The following is a 12,911-nucleotide window of genomic DNA, read 5'->3' as shown; positions in this document are numbered from 1 at the left end:
ATATAAAATCAATTATCCAATTTATTGTTCATTCTGAAAAACAAAGGACCAATTCTATTCATTTACTGTTCTATGTTGTTCAAACAGAAGTTCACTACCGAAACAATGTGGCTCAAAAAAGCAATAATTATTGTTTAAAATATAACCATTTGATATTGTTACCAATCAGTAATATATTATTTTAAGTTATTAAGTTATTAAAAGTTATTAAGTTATTCAGTTGCTATCCCATTTTATAAGACAGGCAAGATTTCATCAAAGCGACTTTTATATATCATATTTGTTTTACCAAAGCTCGTTCTCCGTTGTTCAAGAGCTCTTTTTTAGCTTACCAGAGCTGAATCACTCACCACACCCATGAATGTTTTTTAATTCTTTCTCAGGGGTGCATTTGAAGGACCTGATCCTCCTCCACACGGCGCTCCAGGACAAGACGGAAGACGGTCACATCAACATGCGTAAGATGGCCCAGCTCTCTCTGACCTTCGTTGAGCTGATGCAGCTACAGAACTGCAAACCACCCCTAGCAGCCAACATGGACCTTGTCAACATGCTCAGGGTAAGACCAAGAATTTCTTCTGGTGGGACAGAGCGAGAGAGGTGTAGACTCTGTGTAAAATATGTGAGCTATTGTCTTTTTGGCTCACAGCACAGCCAACAAATTTCTGTCCTTCTTTTTAACTAATTTAAAATTAGACGATATTCTTTAATTGTAACCTGAAAGAAAAAAGAATAAATTTGTACTGACCTTTTTGCTATGGAGAGGTAAGGGAGTGTAGCAGAATCTTCCATCATTTTCATTCACTACTATTGCAGATATTTTAATTCCAAACCATACCTTTCATTGCTGATAAATCTGTACCCAGGTTATTGTGCAGAGAAAAATATTTCAGCTAAACAGTATAGATACTTTTGGAGCGTATATGAGGCCTGGGAGGTGTTTCACAAAGACTAAGATGGACTTTAAGTTGGACTTAACTATGGCAGGCCGTTCATGCCACTGTTTGCTCTCACCATTATGATCTTGAAATAATATTTTTCCTTTGAATAAATTATTAAAAAATGTAAATTCTGTAGATATGTACATGATGTGTACATCCCTTGAGAAAACAATGCCAGTAAATGGTGAGAAAAAACAGAGGCATGAACCGCCTGCCATAGTTAAATCCAACTAAAAGTCAATCTTAGTCTTTATGAAACATCCCCCTGATTGAGTAGTGTGATATATAATGTGATGTTATGTTCTTTTATCTCCAGGCTTCGTTGGATCTACAGTACACAGAGGATGAGATCTATGAGCTATCCCTGGCAAGAGAACCAAGAAATTCAACCAGTACTGTAAGTAAATTGCAGCAGGAAATGTACCCCTGCCCCCTGTACATTTCTCTCTCTCTCTCTTTCTCTCTTTCTCTCCCTCTTTCTCTCACTATTTCTCTTTATCTTTCTATGTCTCTCTCTCTCTCCCTCTCTCCCTCCCTCTAGTGCTTTCTCTCTGTCTTTTTCTTGCTGAAATTTCTCCTCAACTCTCATAATATATTCTTACAGAGGAAATGGGGGGGGGGGGGGTGAACATAATAATCCTCCACAACCTCTATCTTAACTCCCATCTGACCGCATTCTCCCCTCCTCTCCCTCTCTCTTCTGTTTGTATGGTATTGACTTATACCCCAGTACGACAATCACAGAAAAAACATCAAGATTTTTTTTAGATATTGCCTGCTTCAGGATATTACTATTTGACTGATTATGACGTTATATAGCAACAACAACTTTTCTATTTTTGCATCCCACACAGCCCCCTACTCCCACCAAGCCAGCCGTGTTTGCGGAGTGGGCAGCCGGTGTGGTGCGGCATGCTGACCAAGAATCCATCGCCAAACATGTGACTGCTATGGTAGAGGTAAGGAGAATTTTACTACTCAGAAATACGCCACTATGATCGTATCACCCCACCAGTTAATCTCATCTTGCTTTACAAACTACGCCAATTATACCGTGGTTCATCTCCAAGATGGACAAAACTGAAAACTTGATATGAAACAGATTTTTACATATTTTCATATCCCAATTATCTTTAAAACGAAAGACATAATTTTACAATAATAGAGTTCACACCACAAGCAATCATCCCACAACATAATCTTAGTATATGACATTGAGAATAGCAACCTAGATACATGTACAAATACTTCTACAGGTTTTTTTGCTGTCTACATGGTCTAATCTTGCTTTATTTGAAAAAATGTAAACCAATTATACTGCAGTTGATATATGTTGCTGACAGAACTCAAATATTGATATGAAATTGCTGTTGAAATCCCAGTGATTTTTTATACATGCAAGTAAGAAACCTAGATGTACACTACAAGCATATTACCTCTTTGCATCATCTTATCTTACTTTAGGAAGTAGGCCACTCGTACTCTAGTTCAAGTTTGTTGCACATAGAACTGAAAGATTGATACAAAATTGCTTTGAATACTTTCATACCCCAATGAAAGGAATAAAAGTGACAAGATCGAAGTACACCACAAGCATACCAACTGTTGAGAGCCAGAAGGGCATTGACACTGTGTTAGAAGTATATGAGTTAACACCCTTCTGGTTCCAAACAGACAATATAAATGATCTCACTGGGTAGTCTCGGTATAAACCTTACAGTTGCAAACTGAGTACTTCATATTTTGTCCTCTGAGCTTCCAAAGAAAATATCTTCAAAAAGGATGTTTTGAGAAGCAAGCTAATTCCATCCTCTGCTCTGGCTGATCTTGTCTGGTTTAGACTGTTCTCTCGAGTGCCATTCATCATCTATAGAGGGAGCATTACGGCACGTATTCGTAAACATACTCGACCCACGCCCTAGATTAAATGTAGAATGCACAGTGGGGATTGCGAGCGAGAATTAGGTTGCCACCCTCAAGGTCATTCAAAGATTATACAGCAGAATAATATTTGTGTTGTGTGTCTCTTAGCTGCTTTTGTCATCTCAAATAAACAAAGGCAAAACATTTGTTGAAATTGTTTGAATTAGCATAAATGCACTTACATTAACAAATGCAGAGCATTAGAACATTATCTCTAACCAATAGACTATATATACATTAAAAAACAATTCCAGAAAGAAACAATAGGCATTGGCCATTTCAAGTATTATATTTCATGTCTTAGATAACTTGAAAACAAAAGTAAATATGGTGTGTGGGTCACATTCCAAAGAATTGATTACCCAAGTGCAAAAAGAGTCTCTTGAGTAACATCATGATTTCTGAATATGCACCTTTTCTTGTAATGCTTTTAGATTGAAAAATGGAAACTGCAGCATGACACATTATGCTTACGGATTGTGAAGAGGTATTTTTCCTGTGTATTGAAAACAATTGCTCTGTGTGAAAGCAATTTTTATTTCTGTCCCCTCTTCTTCATTCTTATTGTAGGCTGTGTTCAAGAATTATGACTTGGATAAGGATGGTTACATCACATACACTGAGTTCCAGAGTATAGCGACCAGCAACTTCCCCTTCATGGGCTCATTCTGTGTACTGGATGCAGATCGGTAAGAACATCTTGAAATATCAGGGCCCTGTTGCATAAAATTTACCACTGATGGTAACTTTCCCATCAATATTAACTACCATGGCGACATCACTCAACAGCCAATCATATCAAGGTTTCCATGGAAGTAATCGTTAATGGCAAAATTACCAACAACGGTAAGTTTTATGCAACAGGGCCATCAATATTATCCCTAAACTCTTGATCCCTACCTCAGGGTTTTATACTGCTGATTTCTTGCCCAGCTTGTTATCAAAATCTATTTGGAACTTTTGCAATTCACAATATTTATTTTTCTCGCCCAAATTGTTAAAATGTGTACTATGTTTAATACAATAAGGATAAATTTGCTCTGCCTGCCTGGCCAGACAAGTGCAGAGAACTGTAGGTATTCAGAAAGAAAGGTTCTTACACTATAAGTTTGATAAGGCCAATACTATCCTCTATTAAGATTGTCTTGTCTTCCCTTCACCCAACATGGTTAGCCTGAACATCAGTGTTAAGAACCCCAGGCATTCATACAGATTAGTTATTACCATACTCTTTCTGTCATTATGCCAGTGCTGTACTTTGTCTTGACCATCTTTTCTTGATTGCTCTCTGTACAGGGATGGCCTGATCAGCAAGCAGGAGATGCAGTCGTACTTTGTGCGAGCCCACAGCCTGGCTCTCAGCACCAGCTTCAAGCATAACTTCAGCGTTCACACCTACTTCAGCCCGACCTTTTGCGTCCACTGCACCGGCCTCCTCTGGGGCCTCATCAAGCAGGGCCACAAGTGCAAGATCTGCGGCGTCAACGCCCACAAGCACTGCAAGGAGAGGGTGGTCATGGAGTGCAGGAGCAAGAAGTCTCTAGGTCTTAACGGCAGCATGATCTTGTCGTCGACTGGCACTCAGTCGCCTACCGGGAGCTCCCTGCAACGGAGGCATACTATGGATGGTGGAGGAGGTCCTTTTGTCAATGGCATGAATGGCATGAATGGGCTTAATGGGCATAAGGAGACCAATGGCAGTAAGTACAAAGGGATGTGGGTATTCTTATATGGTTAGCACAATATGATTATAATGATTTTAAATACATTTAGGGAATGTCCATCAATTTATTGCAGTTCAGATGAATACAAATCAATTAAATTTAAATGATTATTCTCAATCAACTTAGTTGAACAAGTTGAACAACTTCATTTTGATAGTACACTTCTGAAGAAGGTTTCTGAACCATATAGATGAAGACTGTCAAAGGTACATGTATTTAACTCTCGAATATGTTGCAGAACTTATCCATCATATTCATCCAACTTCATTTCAACAACTGTCATCGAGATTGATCCATATCGATTAATCTTTAGTCAGTTTTTTAATAATTGTTTCTTTCATTTTCATGATCCTTTTAATGTAATCAACTGAAAAGAAAATTATAAAACTGAGCTACATTAGGGAAGTGCAGTAAAATAAGATACACTTTAAGAGAATTCCTTCTGTCTATTGTCCCCCAGCAGGTAAAACTAAGAACATGTCATGGGAGGACAAGAGACGCATCTCACTCCGGCAGAAGACATGCCTGATCGAGACCGCCACCCAGACCGAAGACCTCATCCCAAACACCCCTCCAGACTCGGACAAGGAGTCGGAAGAACAAGACATCGAGGTCGACCAGGTGCACGACCAGGGGCACGACCATGGGGGAATCATATGCGATGGACGGAGGTTGAGTGAACTCAGTGAGGACGAGAGCACAAGTAGTTTTGGCGATCACGGGAGCACGGCAGGAAGCGACTCGAGCGTGTTCTTGAGGTCGCCCAAACCCGGCATGAAAGATAAATTGATAATGGCTGAAAGGGTAATTACTTTTCATTATCACACATTGAATAATACAATCAGGAATTGCTCCAAAAAGAGTTGAAACCATTTTTATTTCTGATGGTTTTATTGTTGTAAGGCTCTGCTGTGGTGTCCCAGTCTTGTCCATCACACATTACATCAGCTGTTTCTGATTGCTCTTTAGTGTATCGGTTCTAACAATATCCTAGTCAGTGACATTACATGATAGTCTCCACAGTTGGGTAAAATTCTAGCAATCAAAAACTTCAGGATATCTCTCCCATTGGAAGGAAGATGGATCAGTAAATACAATCAAACCTGCTTTAGTGACCACCTGTCTACAAAGACCACATTTTTTGTTTGCCTTGAAAAATGGTTTCTCATTGAAACATGCACTAAAGGAACCTGTCTAAAAAGTCCACTTTTTGTGTTTCCCTTGGGCGGTCGCTATAGACAGGTTTGACTGTACCACTAATGACAATGAAATTCCAGAGTTTAATTTCAGACTTCACTCATAAGTTTAAAAGATTATGTGGGCTCATCTTTCAAATTCTTCCTCTGTGTAGTACTTTTACTCTGCAGCCTTTTAAAGAATTTCATGTCCCTTCTTCATACTTAACAGGACCGTGATTCGCTGCTGGTTGAAAACAACCGACTGAAAGTAGAGATGAAAGGCATCGCTGACAAGAACCATCAGCTGGAGCACCACCTAGAGATGATCAAGAGACATACGGTGTCATTTATCATCGACCAGATGGACTCACTTCATGTGCAGAAAGACACTACTGTGTAGGGGTGGTTACAATGCCAGGACAAACAACCATTAATGTTTGGAATACTATATTAACAAAAGGACACTACTGTCTAGCAGCGGTATCCGCATCGGGACGTGCCATCAACGTTTGGAATGCTAACAGAGAGCTTGAAATCCCCTTGAGAACTGGTTATGAACAAATGCCAGTTGCACCAGAATATAATTTTGATATCTTGTGTTGAACTTGCCCCAACCATGTATGGAAAGGCTTGAATTGGAAAGAGGTTTTATTCTTATCAGGACTGGAAGGAGTGTCATAAGAAAGGTGCTCTGTAGCGCTGGGAAGATTTGTCGCAGCTAAGGAAACATTCTCTGAAGTAACAGATCATCTATTTTTTATTTATGTAAAGATTCTGTTATTCTCACGAATGGATGTATCAGCCCGTGGAAAAAGATTTTTGATTTGGAAACGCAAACATATTTTTGTTACCTTGGAATAAGGATTGGAAACATTGGATTCATCTTAGTTGCATTTTGAAGGTCTTCCTGCTATGTAAAGAAAAGTGCAAGTGAACCTTGCAACCCAGACAGTCCTTGAAGACATTCTTATCGGAGCCTTTGTCTATGTCACTTAAGGGCATCTTTTCAATATTTTTACCAGTTTTGTTTGTAAATGAGGCAAAGTGAAGACAGTTTTTTCTTTCTTGGAATTGTGGAGAGTTTTCTTAAGAGACTTCTTCAGATTGCACAAATTTTTGCTACTACTTGAGGCAAATGGCTGATCATGATGCAACGATGACAACACAGAAACTAAAACAGAAACTCGACAGGGGACCATGTTGAGAGAGACAGATCCTATCTATTGGATATTCATAGACAGAGGCCTGCCACTACCTGTGCCATAGATCATTGCAGACTCCTTAGATCTGTCTACAAGGCATGCACCAACACTTGCTACAACAAGACGTACCAATCGATATTGCAAAAGCAAATAAGATTGACCGGCAAAGACATTTTGCCGTGACATGGCTATAAAACATGGTGTATTTCTACCAAGACACAAATTTATCTTATGCATATTCTACGATGCCTTGTACATTAGATGACTGTAGCATTCATTGCCCTATCAAGATGGCTGAGCTGTGACATATCTTTACCAAGTGCTTTGTAAAACAGAAACAGAGGACGATTAGCCGAGCCATCCTGACTGCATTCTGCTATTGCCACTGAGTAATAGTGAAAGAGACAAAAGATGTTGTTCAAATTTCCAGTACCTTACAACTGCAACTCAACGCTGCAGAGACAGAACATCTACTGAGAGCCAGTGAGGCATTACCAACGAACAAAGCCCTTCTTGCTCTCAGCGGCAAATATGTTTCCGAAGTGGAGGAACTGGATTTGTAGTATCTTACAACAGCTACTAGTGGCCTGCATAGCGCCAGAAGGATGTCAACTCATCATGATCTGGATATAGTTTACAAGCTTCAGCTGGCTCTGCTGTGTTTTAAAAAAGTGGTGGAATTGAAACATTTTTTTATTCCAAGGCATTAGAGATAGATTACATTATGAGGCTATCAAATATTCCTGAATGTATTAGATTCCATTCTTAACTGATGTATATATCCTGGAAGAGACTAGATTTTTGTAAGATTTCTTTTTTTATTTCATAGATGCTGCATTATGAAATGGTAGCATTTCCCCTGATGAAACAAAATATTCATGTAAATATATCTTACCTCTTGATTATGGACAAGTACTGCTAGACAAAAGGGGAATAAATATTGCAAAACAAAGTATGTTTTTTTTAATGTAACTTATAAGTCAGCTTTTTAATCTGTGTCTATTTTTGATGGAAAATATTCTTTATTGCATGAGACAAAACAGGACACAAATTTATTCTATTTAAAGCATGCTTCATATACAAGACTCGTTAGACACAGCTGCATATTGTTGATTGTTGATGAGAAGTCTCACAAATTCAGTTCATACCTTTGCTTTCTCTCATTGTGCTATATGAGAGAAAATAATTTTTATCATTTTCTTTTTAATACTGGCTACAGTGATGGTTTACTCGCTGTATATGTCATACATCAGGTTGGGAGGAAATACAGTGCTATGACTTTTCAGTAATGTACATACACAGCTATATTTAACTCTACAAGTGACAGTCAACACAAAACGTTAAGCATTGCAATCACTTTGTTACTCTTCAAAGAAAATAAATTTGTTACCTGCTGAGTTTGAACGCACAAAAATGATGTTTCCATGAGAATTCACTGCTGCTTCTTTACTATTTAAAACAGGGAAGCGCTGCATCTTTGAATCTACTGTATTATAGGTTTTAAATGAACGATTAATATCATCATAAATGTATCAAATTACAATCAAATTATTTAATGAAAAACTATTTCAGACTTCAAGAAAAAAAAAATTTCATCCAGAACCAAATATTCTTAAGGAATATAAATGCACTTTCAACCGAAAGGGCTTTTTCAATATTTTGTTTGCATTTGTTGCAAATTTATCAAACAACATCATTAAAACATTCCAGCATGTGCTTTTATAGATAACACTCAAGATAGTCTGTTTACATTTCCATACTTCTGTGTTTTATTTATTGTCTGATTTGAATTGCAATCTAATTATAAGAGTTATTACATTCAAAGAATTGAGTGCTGATATAATCCATTGGAAAAAGAAACAGAACTCAAGAGGAATTAACAAGAAGAAAAAAAAAAGCATCCATTGATACTTTGAAGATTCAGGAAGAATTAGGTAGTTTAGGAAACTAAAATGTCAGTTCTACATCTTTAGATCGAGAGATAGTCCCTTTAAACCTCAGTTTTTAGTGAAATAAGTCTTATATGCCTGTCTTTTAAATATGATTAGTTCTTCTTATGATTATACAAATTTTTGAATTCCTACGTTTAGGCCAGGAAGAGGAAGAAAAAGGGATAGACATTGAGTGGGAGAGACACACACTTGAATAGAAATAGGGAACAGAAATGAAAATAACACACAGACAGCTGAAGTTACAGATAGATATGTACAGACATATGGACAGACAAGTGTACAAACTCTTGGGACCAGACAGACAAACAGATAGGACATAAACTGGAGAAGCAATGGAAAGAGGACAGAGACAGACATACAGACAGACAAGTAATGAAGAGACCAAAAGGCATGGACATTGAGACACAGACAGACAAAAACACACAGGTAAGTAATCCTTTAAATGGACAAAAAGACAGACAGTCATTCAAGTATTTGAATAGACAGACATGCTACATAGAGGGCAAAGAGAGATATGGATGAGCAAAAAAGGCACAGACAGATAGGAGATAGAGTTACAGACATAGACAAACTGACAGACAGATAGTAGCAGATGTAGACTGACAGACAAACAATTAGAAACAGACTAATGGATGAACAGACTATTAGAAGCAGAAAGAGTACAAATAAGTAAACACTTGGACTGACGGACAAGTCTACAATCATTTGGATTGACAGATAAGATGAGTGGAAGGCAAAGAGAGGGAGAAATGGATAATAAATAAAACAAGAGACACAGATGCAGGAAAGAAATAGAGATAAAGATACAGACAAACTGACTGACTTGTAGACTGACAGACATTGAGGAGCAGTCAGTAAACAAATATGTGAATGATGAGAAACGTAAGGACAGACATTCCTACAAACAAGCATTTTGACAGACAAGACGAACAGGAAAAGAGAGAGAGAGACAGATATAGAAATGAAATGCATCAACAAACACAGACAGATATGAGCAAAAGTTACATAATCGGACTGACAGATAGACAGACAACGAAACCAGACAAATGATGAGAAGCAGATTAAAAGAATGACTGGTAGAAGATGAGAAACAGACAGAGACGCACACGAATGGACAGACATTTATGTACAGATGTATACACTACAGATAGCTTGACAAATATTCTGATAGATATAGAAGACCACTAAACCGAAGAGAAAAAGAGAGAACAAAGGGATGGATAAACAAGAGGCAAAATTGAGATAACGACACAGTCGGAATTGGACAAAACACTGACAGACAAAAGATTGGAAGCAGACAAAGAGACACACAGATGGACAGATATACGACTGGACCTTAATTTTCAGACTTTTAAATATTGACAGGACCAATTTTCTATTTTAAATGCTTATAATAGAGAAATGGTGACTGATGTACACATTAACAAAGTTGACGTACCGGTACTGGGAAATCTGGGATTTTAAGAATACTAGGGTAAAATGTGTACCGGTATGCAAATATGCAAATATTGTAAGAAATATAGATTGGTTAGATTGTACTGTTTACAATACATGTTGACTATTGGAAAGGACATAACCTTGTAGTTTGTACAAATATAGGAATGAAAAAATATGGGGCCTATATTTCATCATAGTAATTTTAGTAATTCATTTTGTTTGAACTAAAGTGTTTCAGGTCTGGCAAGTTGGACATAACAGAATTGGTCATTTTGACCATGTGTACATCTTTATTTTGCGAAAATAAAACTTTAGTGAATACATCTGTGCTATTTTACATTTCTTACATTGCCTAAAAACTGAGAATTGTATGGTATTGGTCATATTTTCTATGATCTAATTACATACTTAAACCAAACCAAAACCTAAACCAAAACGAGGGTTTAACTAGAACTCTTTCAATGACTACAGGCCTGTGGATTTACTTTTGGACTATCTGTATATTAGAAGTGGAGAAACCATCTGTTAAGAGCAAGAAGGATGTTAAATTGATGTAAACGTTGATGAATTAATGCCCTTCTAGCACTCAACAGATGTAAATAGTGTTTATTGTTATTCTGCTTCAGCTGGACTGGGGTATCTTTTTGAAAAAATGAAAAAGTATCATATGTTTTATACTTGTAGAAAATGTTTCCCCCCCCCCCCCCCCCCAACTCTTCATTCTTAATCTACCCATGCCCATCCTTGTGCATGTCCATGTACTGTACCATGAAGCCAACAAATAATGTGAATATTTCTGTGTTTATAGGGCAATAAATGAGAGGCAAGTGCATATATAAGATATATGAACAGGTTTCCTGTTTGTCATGACCAGCCTCTTCAAGAATATTTTTTTGACTATTTATGTTCTCCGTGTGCTATCCTTCCCCACTTCTTGTACCTTTGACCTTTGACCTGTGCATATGTAACCCTGCCTCATTGAAAATCGCAAATCAAGTCTGCAGCATAAAACTAATACCGCCACACTATAGCGTAGTCGATATCCTTTTGTTATATTTAATTTTGTAACCAGAGCACATATTGCATCACTGATGTAGAACTAAATTTTTTTGTTTTGGTTTGAAAGCTTGGGATTTGAACAAAAAATACATCTCATTATACAGCTCAATATACCATAATAATTGAAGGGAATTGAAAGTTTTCTTTTAACAATGTATTAACTTTGTTAAACTCAATTAAATTCTCAATTATTAATTAATTTCTGTATGAAATAACTGTGTGATATTTATATTTGCTATAATTTGAAATGCTTTCTTACTATTCGCTGAAAATTCTCAAATCAATTGTAGATTTAATAAATTGAAAATTCCCACAAATTAGAAATATGTGCTATCCTATAATTTGCCAATTCATTTTCACATGTGCATCTTTCATTCTTTCAGATACGCTGTTCTAACATAAAGTTATACTTCGACTTTCATTGCAATATTTTTGACTTGCCATGGAATGTATTTCTGGACAGGGTGTTATCCTTTTTATTTTTGTACTCCTATTTACTTTCTTTTTGTTGTTGGCTGTGTGCTATTCCTGATTTCTTATGAATTTATTTTTTTGTGTCTCAAATAATTTGTGTATGTAAACAAAATATTTCAATAAATACCATTGTGTTCATGAGAATATGAATTCATTTGTCTGTCTTACTTTCTTTTATATGTGTGATGATGTATTCTCCTCTGAATTGTCTGAAAATTTAATATCACATCAATGCAAACTCATTAATAACAACTTTGTAAAAAGCAAGTAATTTATTTATTATTTAGTATTCTTCGCTATATTATCCTATAATATATACATCGGAGCAACTGCTTGATATTTGATATAAAAATTGACTTTCCTTCACAAGAGTGAAAATATACATCTTGTAGCAACCCATTATTACATTTCAAGTAGAAAAAAAAATGGTACTGGGCTAAGATATGAATAATATCCAGATGTACTGTAGAAGACACTGCACACATCACTTCAACACATCACTTAAAAAAAATCAGCAGGCAATTTGGAAAATATCCAGATTGTTTTTACAAGAGAAGACAACACTTTATACAACACCTACGTGGATCCTTGTCATTTGATTGGAGGATTGTTGATCACATGATATTCAATAGATGTTATATTGCACAGTCGTGCATTTTTGGTTATATGCAGACTGCGTACCTCTCTGTCGTGCGCATATCCCTGCGTGTATCTGACGCGAAGGCAATCTGAATGTAATCGAGAAGGCTTGACTCCAACTTTAATTTATCTTTAATGTAAGGAGTAAAGCATAATATGTTGATTAACGTTTTATTAGATCTTCTTTGATGTTGTATAAAACAAATAAAGAATGTTTTTCATTCGTTTAATAGTACAAATATTTTCATTCGTTGAAAGATTAACGATAATTCTTTTCAACTCGGCTGACGCCTCGTTGAATAGAATGTTAATATTTCAACTCATGAAAATATTCGCACTAATGAACTCATAACCATTCATTATTTGTATAATAATGCACTTC

The 12,911-nt window shown here is 36.6% G+C and overlaps 1 protein-coding gene across 2 annotated transcripts in view; it reads left to right on the top strand.

Moving 5' to 3' along the window:
* LOC100889329 (ras guanyl-releasing protein 3) overlaps window positions 1-11,005 on the top strand; it is a 50,677-nt gene extending 39,672 nt beyond the window's left edge. The window contains exons 9-15 of one of the 2 annotated variants that reach the window (XM_030998569.1): window positions 382-559; window positions 1,258-1,338; window positions 1,796-1,900; window positions 3,435-3,553; window positions 4,161-4,564; window positions 5,052-5,392; window positions 5,996-11,005. In XM_030998569.1, coding sequence (XP_030854429.1) covers window positions 382-559; window positions 1,258-1,338; window positions 1,796-1,900; window positions 3,435-3,553; window positions 4,161-4,564; window positions 5,052-5,392; window positions 5,996-6,166 — 1,399 coding nt within the window. In that variant the 3' untranslated portion in view covers window positions 6,167-11,005. Of the gene's footprint in view, window positions 1-381; window positions 560-1,257; window positions 1,339-1,795; window positions 1,901-3,434; window positions 3,554-4,160; window positions 4,565-5,048; window positions 5,393-5,995 lie in introns of both variants that reach the window. The other variant, XM_030998568.1, reaches the window with a different exon arrangement.
* The last annotated feature ends 1,906 nt before the right edge of the window (window positions 11,006-12,911 follow it).

The sequence above is a fragment of the Strongylocentrotus purpuratus genome, unplaced genomic scaffold, assembly GCF_000002235.5.
Source record: "Strongylocentrotus purpuratus isolate Spur 01 unplaced genomic scaffold, Spur_5.0 spur5_scaffold_5, whole genome shotgun sequence".
NCBI lineage: Eukaryota > Metazoa > Echinodermata > Echinoidea > Camarodonta > Strongylocentrotidae > Strongylocentrotus > Strongylocentrotus purpuratus.
Note: the sequence above shows the minus strand (reverse complement) of the source record. Positions and strands in the feature narration are given on the sequence as shown.